We start from the raw sequence: 14,309 nt of genomic DNA, 5'->3' as shown, positions 1-14,309 counted from the left end.
AACATCTGGTGAAAATTTCATGTCATTAGCACCTCTAGTAAAATATTTACTGAGAAAAATGGTGACGTGTTCAATACTTATTTTACCCGCTGTACCCTTAAAATCACGTCAGACTTTCTTCATGGCAGCTGGTTCCATTTAAATTGGTTGTTTAAATCTAATAATTATTATTTATTTGAAACGTTGTCCTCACTATTTATACCTCATTGAATGGGTTCAAAAGTCTTCTGCCTCCCAAACATGTAATAAAATAGCACAACAATTATTTCTGAGTTTATTTTAAGCAAAGTGGATAAGTTAGACAACTAACTGTATTTAGTCACTTTATTAGATTATATTATTGCTCTGAATATGAATAAAAACAATACATTCAATATACATTGTGTGGTTCACACAGAGACAGGTTTTAAATAGACAAAGTGGTTTTCATGTACAAATTGCGCATAAAGATAAGACTTGGTATGCAATAATGTTACGTTTGGACAGCTCAAAGGTGGAACATTCTGTAGTAAAATGTTTAAAACTCAAAAAAATGTATTTGATTTTTAACCATTAAGTATCAAAATGTTTGTTCAACAACGTAAACTTTCTGTGATCTGTTTAAACTTTCCACTAAAAAGTTTGAGTTTCGAGCTTACTTGCCTAAAATCTTGGTATGTGGATTAAGTAAAATTTGTCATTGTCGTACAATTTACTGCAACAAAAAGCTTGACTGATGGACCTTTTGTATGAGTTTTTCCAAAACTACACGAGAAGCTAATCAGTAAATGTTGTTGAAACAGAAGAATAGATCAGGAGTAAGAGAAGGGTAAAAGTAAAAATGCACATCTTTCAATCATGTGTTCACTTTAAAATAACAACTGTAAATGTAACAAAGGTTTAATTCCTAAACTTTTTTAGTATTTTTAATTAGAAAACCTGAAGTCAAAAAGTAGAGTGTGTTTTCTGTTCATTTAAAACATCATAAATGTGTTTTTGGATATAAATACACTGACAAAAACTGAATCGGTGTCAAATACTTTTAAATCTCTATTTTATTTAGAACATACATTTCAATAATATATGTGACACAAATGAATTTTTTCATTTTTATTGTTATTTTTCCCCAGGTTTCAGCACATTCATAATTTCTGAACACTCAAAGATTCTCCTAAAAAATGAAACAATTCAAGTAAGTTTAGTTTTAAGTAGCAGACAGATAAAATGTTGGATGTGAGCTGGTTTCCACCTCAGCTGTGTGCACAGGTTGGATGGTGTTGGATCACTCGCATGAGCTTCATCTGGTCTTGGGAGTGGGCCTGGGGGGCCGGCTGGGCTGGTTGGGTCCGATGTATTTCAGTGGGGAGTACTTTGGCTTCTCAATCACTTCCAGGCCCAAATAAGGCTGCAGGGCTCGGGGAACACGCACCGTTCCATCCTGGGGACGCAGAGAGACAGGAAGTCCATCTGGTTTTAAAAGAACTTGAGAACAAAAAAAATCCAGCAGCCCTGTGTTTGTGTGCACAGTTGGTTTCTTACTTTGGTCTGGTGAGTTTCCAGGATGGCGACAATGGTTCGAGGGATTGCACATGCAGTAGCGTTTACCTACACAGAGGGAAAACCTTGTTATGGAGGCAACGCGCTGCTGTTATGTAAAGCTGCAGAACGTACAGCATCTGGATGCTTACTGTGTGGGCGTACTGCAGGCTGCCGTCCTCCCTCTCATACAGGATGTTCAGACGTCTGCTCTGATAATCTGTACAGTTGGATGCACTGGAGATCTGACACAGAGGAAAAAAAACAAAAACATGATTTGTTGTCTTTTATCTAAAGGGGAGAGACTGACTGTTTGTCACTGAGAAGATCATTGGTTTATATTAAAGGGGACCTATTATGCAAAATTCACTTTTTAAAGGTTTTTTTACTCAACTTTGGGTATATACAGTACTTCTTAAAAAAACAGTCCTAGGACCAAAAAAATGCACCCAGGGGCATATTAACTGTAAGAAAATGTATTTTTAATGTATATTAACGACAAGTTTTATACTTCCGTCATTTTGTGATGTCACAAGCTGTACAACAACCCACCAGAACCTGTGTTCAGCCCCTTATCTAGTAACCCCCGGGTGAGACTCCACCTCCTCAGTATAAGAAGCAGTCACGGTTGTTGTTGTGTAATGCGCAGCTCATTACACAACAAGCCTCCAATAGGGCAATGGGTAGAGTGTTGGACCGGAGAGTGGGAGACCAGGGTTTGAGACCAGCACGGATGCAATTTAATTATTTATTTTCATTCGTTACGAACACGTTTTCTCATGTACCTCTATTGTTTAGCTTATTGTTAAAGCCTATTTGTTTGAGTTTCTGAGGTATTTTGACCGCTGCTGCTCCCTGCTCTGGTAACAGCATGCAGAGTGAGCGCAGAGCAGAGGAGGGAGAGAAAAAACAAAAAAACTGAGACCACGACTCTGCCTCTGGGTCTCATATGGTTTGTACAACGGAGCTTCTGCTATTGTTAGGCATGCTAAAGTAAACGCTGGCTTTGGAGGGCGGAGTTAATGTCAAGGGCGTTACCAACAGAGCTCATTAACATAAACAGCTCTTCTGAACTGAAGTCAGAGCAGGCAGAACTAGAAAATGGGAAATTTTATTATCTGAGAATTATTTTGTGCATTAAATTGAATGAACATGGTCTGGATAGCCCACAGACATACCATAAAAATTTCTAGGGCCCATAATTGGTCTCCTTTAATGATTGTTTTATGTGTTGCACAGAAATAAGATGACAAACAGAGGCTGACCTCTCCATAGCTGCCCCTCCCTGGCATCCACGCTTCAATGTCATACTTCCTGTATGCTGAAAGACCCAGCTCCTGAGTCGGCATGTCCAGCACTCTGAAAGAAATCCGCCAGAATAAACCTGTTCAAACGTAAACGTCATGACGGAGCCTGACAACTTGCCCAAAAATAATAAAGAGTATTTCGGACGTACATTTGTGTAAACAAGAAACAAATGGAGAGGTTTTCATTGTGCCTTTTTCTTGCTTATAATCACCACATCTTATGGTGGTTCATATTTTTTAAGACTCTGAATTAACATGATTAATTTTTCTTCTCAACTAAAATCCCTAAACTTGAAATTAATTTTATTTTTTTACTGGTCTACCATGTAGCATTCCTGAGTGCTAGGTGGTACCAGAGGAAAGACACGTGAAGGTATAATGTCACAAGTTTTATACAGTAACCCCAAGCTTTTAGAGCAGGTTAGACCAGCGTTTTATAAAGACGGAGCTGTCTGAAATGCATCAGGAATGGACTACAACACATTACTTTAAAAACACACACAACTAATTATAGTGTTCAAATATCTGATACTAATAAACACGTTGATCTAAATTCCACTGACTAAATGCCAGGCTGAAAACGTGTGAAATTAAAAGCATTAGTTTTGTTAAATCACATTGAGGAGCCATGTGTAGACACTACATCTGTAATGGATCAAACGTTTAAAACAAAAAGAAAAAAAGTAATTTTGTTCTGTCTGACCTATAATGTAGTTCCAGGGCAGAAAACATCTGTTTTTGCAAAGAGACAAACTCCTCAAACAGCTGAGTGCTCTCCTGTCCCGTCTCATCTGCTGTCACTGCAAACATCTCCACCTGCAGCACAGATACCGACAGTTTTATTGTCAGGTTACAACGCTGCACATGTGTGTGTGTTTGGTGTGATGTCTTCAGTTGGACCTTATTGAAGTGATGAACTCTGTAAAGCCCCCACACCTCTCTCCTGTTGTCGGTCTCTGCTCTGTAGCAGGTGCTGCAGCACACAGTCCTGCGGAAACAAACACCACTGAGTGTCAGAATCACTGCCACAACACCTTCAATCTGCTGCCAACGAGGAGGGAGGAGAGCTTCCAACCTAACGGGCAGGTCCTTCCAGTTCGCTGCATGGTCCATGAAAAAACCTGGAGGGATAAATCCCAACATGCTGGCCTCAAACGGTAAACAACAGAGTACTTTGATAAGGTGCAGACAGTGACACATGACCTCAAACAGCCGTGCAATGTGAACTAATGGCAGCTGTGGTGCTGTTGCATCCATGTGATGCTCAGTTCTATTAAATTCCTCTACACAACAGCTGAAACACTCCATTGATGTGCAGCGACTCATTTATTCTAAAGCCCCCCGTATGTCTGACCATTTAACCCTTTCATTATTTCTGCAGGTGTACTCTGACACCCATCGCTAACCTTATTTAGGAGCATCTCTGGCTCACATTGGGCCTCATGCAAGAACCGTTCGTACGCACAGATTTGTTCTCAAGTTGTGCGTACGAGTGATTTAGGAGAATTTGTGGCATTCAACAATTTTCTCATAAGATTTTTTTCAGATATGAACAAAATTCACGAGTGGTCCAGACCTGTCGTATATTTTACGAGCAGTCAGTCTGCTGTTATCCAGATGGGTTTTCTTCACTAATAACTTTGTTTCATTAGTTTGAAGATATTTCTAGTAGAAAATAAATCACACTCCATAATTATGTTGACAATAGGCTATTCTGTTTGAATTAGAATTTTAAATGTAGTAATGTAGACTAACAACATAAATTGGTTAAATTAAATTGGCTATTAATGTTGTATAGCACTACAATATTAATATGAAAATCTCAAACTACAAACTAATTTAAATTATGATGTTAATTTAAGTTTGGAGACATTTTAAAATGATTTTTTTTTCAGAAACATATCTGATACTTGCGACGGCACAGTTGTTTACACTTAAATTAAAAATATTTGACCAAAGGAAAACCGAAGCAGGACTAGAGAGAGATAAATATGATTTATATTTTTATTTCTGTGACTTTACGACACACAGGAGACCCGACATTAACAGTCGTCATTTCATTCCTTGGCTTTAGCAGGTCTGGTGCTGCTTTTCTGGATCTCTGAGAGCAGGACTTCAATCTCTGAAATCGTAAAGTTCTTATTTTTTACTTTGTGATGTCATTTATGAATGGACACTTCCTGGTATGTGGGGCAGGAAACGTTACCTTATATGGTGTTTTTGGGATGGTAATAGCTGGGTTTCAGTCACGTGGTTTCGAAGGCGGAGCGATCTCCACTGGAGGGCAGGGGGCAAAATGTCTATGGAGGAAACTACTGTAGAGAGTTTATATTGTATGGATTTAGATCCTAATGAATAATTCCACACGATTCTGCCCAACCCTATGACAACATATGATAACACTGATTATCACACAAAGATGAAAAATGTAGAAAGCTCACAGAACGACAACGTAAAAAGTGGATTTTAAACCATCTGCAGTCAGGAGGAGCAGAATACTGGTGTCTGCAGGCAGCGAACACTAATCAGAGGTAGGTTAGCTGCTAACTTGTTTTAGAGGTTATTTTTATAATGATCGTTTATTTAGTAGTGAGGATTAAGTTACTGGTAGTTTAATGTGGACATCATCTGGACTTTAGGCTGCCTTAGTTCTGTGTCGTTAGATGCTGGAAGTTTGTTGAAGTTAGCCGCTACTGCTAGCATTATCTTAACAAATAAAATATCAGAATAAACACTCACCCTGGCTAAAAACAAACAATAATCATTGTGGAGCTGTTTGGTACCGAGGTTGTGGATCCACCTGCTGAATAAAAAGTTCTACACCTCCTGTTGATTACAGGCTTTCATCAGCTGTTCGGTGTAGTTAGCATCCAGTTAGCGCCGCACCGTCTGCCCCGGCAGACCGGTAACGGGACCGTAGAGTCCGCTCGGTGCTCGCTCTTCTTCTCTTCCCTCTTATAATCGAAATAGTGAATCACCTACTTCCTCATCAAAGTCCTCACTCTGTCTCCGACTGTTTTTCCTCCATCTCTGCCTTTGAGCTCCTCTCTCAAACTGCGGCTCGATCCGACTTAATTCACCTGACCGCAGCTGGACTGGAGCTCCACGTTCATCACCTTTTTTTTTTGCATCAAAGACACTAAAATAACTAACTAAACTTCACCGTAACTATGAAATATAGTTATACAAATATAATAAATGTAATAGATTTCAGCTATCTCATTGCTGACTTCCGATTTCGCTGTCTCTCCATCGCAGCCGAACTTTATTCAACTTCTGCCTCTTTTTATTTTTATCCTCCTGCAGATTTTTTGCCGCTTGTCTAATATTTTCAGGCTTCAGTCAGAAAGGAGTTTGGGGGGTTTAGGTTTGTTCGGCGGGGTGGGGGTGACACCAGAGGGTGGAATGAGGTGATTTTCCCCCATGAATCAGCCCTATTTTACATCCTCCTGCTGCAACGTGCTTCAAATATGACGAACATTAATAAAAAGAGCCATAATTTTATTTTATATATAATTTAATCAGTGTATAATTATTTATTATTAATTCAGTTAGAATGATTGGAGCACTCGTAAACTACACAAGATATGGGCATTTTTTCAGATAGCAGATCCTCCACTTCCTGACCTCCATCTGAACTTCGCGCTTCCAGTGGCACTGCATCGTGACGTCACGTGAAACCCTCCTATTATGCTAATCTCCTCTCCTTGTGCGCGAGCACCTGATACACATTCATCAGTTTACGCAGCTCACTTACACACTTTTCCTGCAAATACAAGAGTTTGTTGAATTTGATGTGGCATGTTCGTACGAACCCTTCGTACGAACAAAAGCAAGAGAAATTTAGGATAAGAATATGAACATGTTCTTGCATGAGACCCAATATTTTAAAAATCCCATTTCTCTGTATCTACACACCCACAACATATGTTCATCCATGTATATAGTCCAGTCCTACCTGCCACACCGACTTCTCCAGTTCCAGCCAGGTTCAGATCTGGAAATCGTTCTGGGTTCAAAGAGTAGAGCATAGAATGACATGCGTCAGGCCGCATCCCACAGCCCTCCTGGAGAAGGATGGGGAAAAAAAACAAAGAATTTTAAAAGAGAGCTTTACATTTACTCAATTAAGAGCTGTGACGAAAACCATTTCCTGTTGAAGAACACTCTAAAACACAGAACTTGAACTTTTATTAGGATTTTACAGTTGTAATAAAAGAAACTTGGACAAAGTGTGAAGCTGTGTGTTAACAAGAGAACATTAACATCCTGATAGTTATAGATACTCATCTCTGGTATTATGAGCTGTTAACCATGATTAGATTTAATGTTTAATCCATGATCATTAGAATCACACTGCAGTCGTGAGCTTATGAACAGATCTGATGCTTACAAACACTGCTCCCTTCAGCATGTCAGGCACAACCATGGGGATGAAGCCCTGCAGCGGTGAAAAGGAAAACAGCACTGTAACTCCTAATCATGTTTAAAGATAATAATCTTCATTTAGTAAAAACAATTGTAGCTGAGCAGTACCCGTCGCTGCACTGTGTCCAGGGCAAAGTTCGTGAGAGCCGTTTGAAGCTTGGCCCCCGCTCCTCGTAAATAGTACGACCGGTGGCCGGTGACATGAGCCAGATGCCTGCAGCAGAGGACAAACTCAATGTCACGTAGGATCTATTACGTGTTCAACAACCGTTCTGAAACAGCTGGGAAGTTGTGTAAAATGTAAATAAAACCAAAATACAATGATGTGTAAATCTCATAAACCCAATGGGAAATATTTGAACATCACAGCATCTACTGTTTCCTAATCTCTTCTAAAGATTTCAAGAATTCGGAGAAATCTTCAGAAGGTGGTCTCTGCAGTCACTATGTAGAAGTTTCTAATTTTGTGGGCGCCCAACCTCCCACCCCTCTTACTACTGGGTCATCTGAGTCTGTTCCTGAGTTTTCAGAGTTTCATGAGTTGGTGGTCTCAGTCCCAGTTCCTGAGTTGGGGGTCCCAGTGTCTCCTGAGTTGGCGATCCTTGAGGTTTGTGGGTCGGCTGCCGGTGCCTCCACGACATCTGGGTTGGCTGTCATTGCCTCCTAGTTGCCCATAGCCTCCTCTTTGCCTCTGTCGCCTGTGTTTGCCCTGCTGGCTCCGTCAACCTCCGCCAGATTCTCGTCTGCTCCTGCCTCCTCCCTTGGCTCTACGTCTGCTCCCGCGACTCCCTTGGACCTGGGGTGTTCTCTGGGCCGCCCTCCAGATCCTCTGCCCCATGTTGAGTGGTCTTCGGGCCGTCCTCCTGAACATTGTGTCTTTTGTCTTTGAGTCTGTCCTGTCTTGTGTTCCGAGTCCCATGCTTCTCCTTTTTCGAAGTCAGGAGCTGTCGTTGAGGGGGAGGTCCTGTCACAGTCTGTGTCAGTTTTCTTGGTTTTTCTAGTGTTTCAGTGTTCCCGTGTTTCTCTGCCATACAGCCCCGCCTATGCTCACCTGTTTCCTCTTGTGTCTCCTCCAGGTGATTTTCATTTGTCCTCATAAGTTTCCCTTTATATTTGGTGTCTTGTCCTCAGTCTGTGTCTGATCATTGTACTGTTTTCACAGTCAGTGTGGTTGTCCTCTGTGTTCCTTGTGCCTATTGCTACCCGAGAATTCTTATGTTTTTTGCTGCTCCAGCAGCCCACCTTTGTTTACTAAATTCTTTATTTTTGAACTTTGGATTTTTTGCCTGCACCCTGGGTCATTCTGCCTGCACAACCTCACAGATGTTGGGGTTTGAAGGAGCTGGGGGCAGCGAGGAGTAGCTTGGTGGATTCGGGCAGGAAGCACCTATGTTCTTTTAAGATTAATTTGAGACAGGAAGGTGCTTGCTGCATGAAATTTGAAGTCAATAAATTATGTTTACATGTTCACAATCATTTTTATTTCAGTCATTGTTCTGTTTTAAACTGTACATAGAGCCAATAAATCATAAGCTGCGTTTCTATTGCAAATGCGCACAAAACTATCGATATTCTGATTAATGTTGAAAAAACACAGTTTTGCAATTGCAGTGTTTCCATTAAATAAGAAACGCTATTAAAATCACTCGAGAATACGTTCGTTCTCGTGATAAGCCATTACAAACATGGCGGCAATGGATGTAAACACATGCTACCATGGCACTAGCGCGCATCATCAGAGGAGACGTTGGCGTCTTATCGAGGCTTTTGAGCGACAAGCCCTTTATACTTGGGAGTGGCTACATGTGCTGTGTTTTTACTACTTTCTTTTCCTACTTCTGTGATTTTACTACTACTTCCTGTTGTCTTCTTTGTCGTCTTTTTTGCCAGTAGAAGCAGCCAGTTGTTGATCACGTGAGTCCCATGAGGCGAAAATGTGTTTCCATTGCAGTTTTGTGAAATACACCAATTTTGATACGGCCGGAAAAAAAAACTTATCCTAGCGCAAAAACATTTTGTCGAAAAAATAAAGGTTTTTCAAATTTGACGTGTTTCCATTGAGCAAATTTATTTTCAAAATTCTAATTTGCACATTTTCATTGTCAATGAAAAGGCAGCTATTGTTTTACTATTATCATTACTTCCTCTTTTAAGTTGCCTCACAAGACAATCTGACCAATCATGTTAGGGAAAACTCTGGCCATACACCAACTCGGCCAATCACAATTAAGAGTCAATTACGCCCACAATAAAGGCCATCTCTGCCCACATCAAGACCTCCGCCAATCATGGATAGGGCCATCTCCGCCCACAGGACAACATGTACTAGAGACCCCTACTTGGAAATCTCTGAGCTCAAAGGACAAGACAGAGAGACCATGTTGCCTGAGATCTTCAGGTTCTGCATTAAAAGCAGGTCTGGTTCTGTTCTGGGCATTACTATATGGACTCGGGAACACTTCCACCAATCAACAAATCTCACCATGTCATCGACATATGTTGGTTTAATGTTGTTGTGTGAAGAAGAAGCCATGTGTGAACACCATTCAGAAACAACACCACCTTTTGCTTAAAATGAACTTCAGCAAAGATGAAAACTGTTCTGTGGTCAGAAGAAACCAAACTTTAAATTCTTTTTGGAAACCACAGACAACACATCCTCCATATCAAAGAGCATTTAGTCTATTATCAGAGATCAGTTCAGTTCGTCTGCCTCTCTGATTGTATGGGGAATGCATTAATGCATATGGCAGGGGCAGCTTACACACATGGAAAGTCATCAACGCAGAAAAGTATTTGCAGGTTTTAGAACATCCAGACAGTGATTTTTTTCAAGGAAGGTTTTGTATTTTTAAGTAATCCAAACACTGCAGTTATTATGAAAGCATGGCTTCATAAAGGAAGAGTCCAGATTCTGAACTGACCCACCTGCAGTCCAGACCTCTCACCAATTGAAAACATTTGGCACATAAAACAAATGAAATCCAGCAAAAAACAAGGGTTATTGAACACCTAGGATCCTACATTAGACAAAACTGCAGTTTATTGCATTTTAATTTATTTATATTTTTGCACATCCCAACTTTATCTTGAATTTGGATTGTAGAAATATTTGGCACATTGTAAAGTCAAGTCCACCCACCTCTGCCTAATGATGCCCAACTCCTCCCCAAGCTCCACGTGGCTTCTGGGCTCAAAATCAAACTCTGCAAATAAGATAAAGCAAATTTTCACGTAAAAAAAAAGAACAAAAATATGTGAGATTTAAGCGTAACAAGCTAGTTCAAGCTAGTCACCTGGTTTCTGTCCAACAAGCTCCACCACTCTTGCCTGGCTCTCATCTCCAACTGGCTGCACAAAAAAAAAGCAACTTAACCTCCCAGAACTGGGCTGGATAGAAAACCTCCTTCAGAAAGCTTGCGTCCTCACCACATCAGGGTGTGTGGTGTTGGGCAGTCTGAGCGCTTGGCAGTAGTGCTCCTTGTCCAGTTCAGCCTCTTTGGCGTAGAGCTGATTCAGTTTGATGCGGACCTCCCGGCCCTTCTGCAAAGACTGAGTGTACTCCGGAAGCTGCAGAGCCAAAAGAACTTCTCAGACAGAAAACACTCATCACATGCATATATTTCAACTTTTTAATGATAAAAGAAATAATTAAAGGTTAACACTTTTTTGTAGATCATCATATTTGCAGCCATTTTAGCCAAAACTAAAAATTAAGATTGTGTTTGATGCTCAAAGTCTGTGTTGTAAATGACTCTCAGCTACTACCACAACAAACTATTGCTCAATATCTGTAAAACTGATCGAGCTTTAACCATTTTAATGTTGGCTGATTTTGATTTGCTGTGGTTGTCATTTTGTCTTGGATTAAACCCTAAAGTTAGCTGTAGATGGCAGGCCATTTTAACATAAAATCAGCTTCACCACACTTAACTTTCAGATATCTGAAATTGGTTAATTAAGAAATCTCTAATAAAATTCTGACTAGAATAAACAATGTCAGATTTACCATTAAGTTGTATAGTCTCCAATTCAAAATATTTGTTTATAAGTTATTTTATTTGTGTTGTATTATTATTTGTTGTATGTTTAGCATTTGTTTCATTTTTAAATGAAATGAATAATTTTTAAATTAATAAATAAATAAGTTCACTACACTTTAAGTTAGTTTTGCTGAGTCAATATTTGTTTTCAAGATATCTCACTTTTTGCTCTGGCTAGTCATAATTCCAATTAAAGATATAACATTTAAAAAACATCATTATGCAAGATGTCTTAAATGAATTATTAGATAACAGATGTGTAAGATTTTACGAGTACGATTTAAATTGAAGATACCTTGAAAGTAAATAATGACTCGGCAAAAGTGTCTAGAACTTTAAACATGACTAGTCAAAATTTCCAAAATGCCCATTAAGATATCTCCAGTGAATTAGTTATATCTGAATATATTTTCAACTAGACAGCCTTTTTTTTTTTTAGGAAATCTTGAACATTTATTTTGACTAGTCAAATGCCAGATTTATGAAAACCTTTTGGTGCAAAGTTTCTAAGGCATTTTACTGAGCCACTAGTCTAACATTAAAGGGATCCATGATTAGTTGTAACATTAGACTTCATTTGATAAACATATACTTTAACTGTAAAATAAAGACTGTAAAAATACTGTAGGCTGTTTAGTTGTTATAATTATTAAACTAAAATTTTAAAAATGTATTACACGGACGGGGCCATTTTATTTACATGCAAAGCATTCTGGGTAAATGATGACGTGGATAGCTCATCGGTGCGAGGCTGCTAGCGAGCTATATCCACCCTGAAGGTTAATCTTGGACAATATCTGATGATCGACTCTTTTAAATGAAACCAGAGAGCGTTGACAGAGAGGAGAAGGTAGAAATGACTCAGCCTGKAACTGAAAACATGGATGGAGGACAACAGTTTAGCTTGTTAGTTTGTTGTGCTAGCGCCGAGCTAATACATATAAGGCAATATAGCGTCAGCGCTAAATCTTACAGGCTAAGCTGAGGTTCTTCTTCCTTGAAGCAGCTCTGTTGTCCTCCATCCATATTTTCAGTTACAGACTGAGTCATTTCTACCTTCTCCTCTCTGTCAACGCTCTCTGGTTTCATTTAAAAGAGTCGATCATAAGATATTGTCCAAGATTAACCTTCAGGGTGGATATAGCTCGCTAGCAGCCTTGCGCCGTGGACCTATCCATGTCATCATTTACCCAGAATGCTTTGCGTGTAAATAAAATGGCTCTGTTTGTGTTAAAATATACTTTTAAAAATTTACAAAACTTAACAGCCTACAGTATTTTTACAGTCTTTATTTTACAGTCAAAATAGATGTTGATCAAATAAAGTCTAATCATGGATCCCTTTAATTAGTGGCCTGCAGTGTCAGATCAGTGCAACTCAAATTCTCATGTTTTTAACATGATTTTTTTGTTTATCTCTGCAGCTCAACATGAATAAAGAAACATATTTAATTTAATTTGTCTATCATTGCAGCCTCACAAAATCCTTCAGGCAACTGTTTGGACAGTTCAGTGGCAGCAGGGGGCTTTACACAACTTCTTATTTCTCACATCTAAAAATTTTATTTTGACTGCTCATAATTTTGTTTGAGATATCTTGAATTTGTTTTAGGGATGTGTGGCCCTTCAAATGATGAAACAGGTGACTCCATAGATATCTTAAAAGGCATTTTGATCCATTAAAATGTAACTGAAGGAATCTTGATTTGTTCTGACGAGTCAGAAATAAAATGCAGGTATCTTAAATTACCATTCAGAATAATCAAAATATAGTTGTTCCTTTTTAAAACTCGTTTTTAGATATCTAGAATGTAATTACAGTCAGACAGAGACGATTTTATGTTAAAATGGCCTGCCATAATTTAAAATTTCCAGTGAATAATGATTTTTTTTTACTATTAAAAAAACTCCAGGCATAACTTCAAGTAGTTCATGGAAGTTGAAATCTTTCGGGATTAATAACGACGCTCACAACACTTTTCATTATGCTTTTATGAAAATTAACTCGCTGGTTTGGTTTTATTACTGTTAAGAATCTGCTCAGAAGTAACCAAACAGCCAATCAGCTCTCTGACGGCTGGATCTGAGCAGCCTCTGAACACAGCTCGGAGGATCTCATGAAGACATCACAAACTCACATCCTGCTTCCACAGTGGACCCCCTCAGGACACAGAGTCCACTGTCCACGCTGCAGGACACAAAGGAGGAAAACCTTCTTCCCTCACTGATTTATACTGTACCAGAGTTTAATCAGAGCATGCACCTTGCATTTCATAACATGCATTTAATAAGTTTTACTCTGCATGATTCACATGCTGTTTGTTGTTGAGTATTGTTTGTGTCCAGAGTTTTTATGATGAATGTTGTTGCCCTTTATGCTTTTGTGTCATATGTTGTTGTTGTTTTTTTACTGCGAGTGTTCATGTCCATCAGGTTGCACTGCAAGTCTGTTTACATCCACTGAGTTGTTAAAGCCCCGTCACACTATAACATTTTAGAAAACCCATGCTAACTGCTCGCATTACAGAGCATATGTTGAAGGATAAAATTTATTATTTGTTTAGCTGAATGTTGTTTAAGCTTAAATGTTGTAATAGCCACTAGAGTACATTCTGAGCTTCCCTAAAACATTTTAAAGGGGACATATCATGCAATATCCATGTTTTTAGCCCTTAAATACATTTTGTTGTGTACTTACAGTCCATGTTTTACTTGTCTCCCTGCTCCAATGCACCTGCTACAGTGACTGAATTACCTTTTCAAGTTCTGCAGCAGCCTATTAAATCACTTATTTACTCAAATCAGGTGCGCTGGAGCAGAGAAACCTTTAAATATGCAGGATGGAGGAATGACTGGCTGGTTTTGAGCAATGTTAGATGTTAATTAAGGGTCTGTGATCCTCAACAACTGGTTCATGAGATATTTTGCCACACACACACACACACACACACACACACACACACACACACACACACCTCGACTCACTCTCCTGCTCTTCTATAAATAAGTCATTTTTT

At 39.2% G+C, this 14,309-nt stretch overlaps 1 protein-coding gene across 2 annotated transcripts in view; it reads right to left on the bottom strand.

Moving 5' to 3' along the window:
* Positions 1–1,016: 1,016 nt before the first annotated feature.
* sars2 (seryl-tRNA synthetase 2, mitochondrial) overlaps positions 1,017–14,309 on the bottom strand; it is a 14,223-nt gene continuing 930 nt past the window's right edge. Inside the window, exons 4-17 of one of the 2 annotated variants that reach the window (XM_014034312.1) lie at positions 10,680–10,820; positions 10,547–10,601; positions 10,393–10,456; positions 7,359–7,464; positions 7,216–7,263; positions 6,781–6,889; positions 3,898–3,943; positions 3,723–3,810; positions 3,526–3,638; positions 2,781–2,874; positions 1,668–1,760; positions 1,519–1,584; positions 1,229–1,417; positions 1,017–1,150 (exon numbers count right to left, since the gene is read on the bottom strand). In XM_014034312.1, coding sequence (XP_013889766.1) covers positions 1,277–1,417; positions 1,519–1,584; positions 1,668–1,760; positions 2,781–2,874; positions 3,526–3,638; positions 3,723–3,810; positions 3,898–3,943; positions 6,781–6,889; positions 7,216–7,263; positions 7,359–7,464; positions 10,393–10,456; positions 10,547–10,601; positions 10,680–10,820 — 1,164 coding nt within the window. In that variant the 3' untranslated portion in view covers positions 1,017–1,150; positions 1,229–1,276. Of the gene's footprint in view, positions 1,418–1,518; positions 1,585–1,667; positions 1,761–2,780; positions 2,875–3,525; positions 3,639–3,722; positions 3,811–3,897; positions 3,944–6,780; positions 6,890–7,215; positions 7,264–7,358; positions 7,465–10,392; positions 10,457–10,546; positions 10,602–10,679; positions 10,821–14,309 lie in introns of both variants that reach the window. The other variant, XM_014034311.1, reaches the window with a different exon arrangement.

Source organism: Austrofundulus limnaeus, unplaced genomic scaffold (genome assembly GCF_001266775.1).
Source record: "Austrofundulus limnaeus strain Quisiro unplaced genomic scaffold, Austrofundulus_limnaeus-1.0 Scaffold2049, whole genome shotgun sequence".
Lineage (NCBI taxonomy): Eukaryota > Metazoa > Chordata > Actinopteri > Cyprinodontiformes > Rivulidae > Austrofundulus > Austrofundulus limnaeus.
The sequence above is the reverse complement of the archived record's forward strand: the minus strand, read 5'-3'. Positions and strand labels throughout refer to the sequence as shown.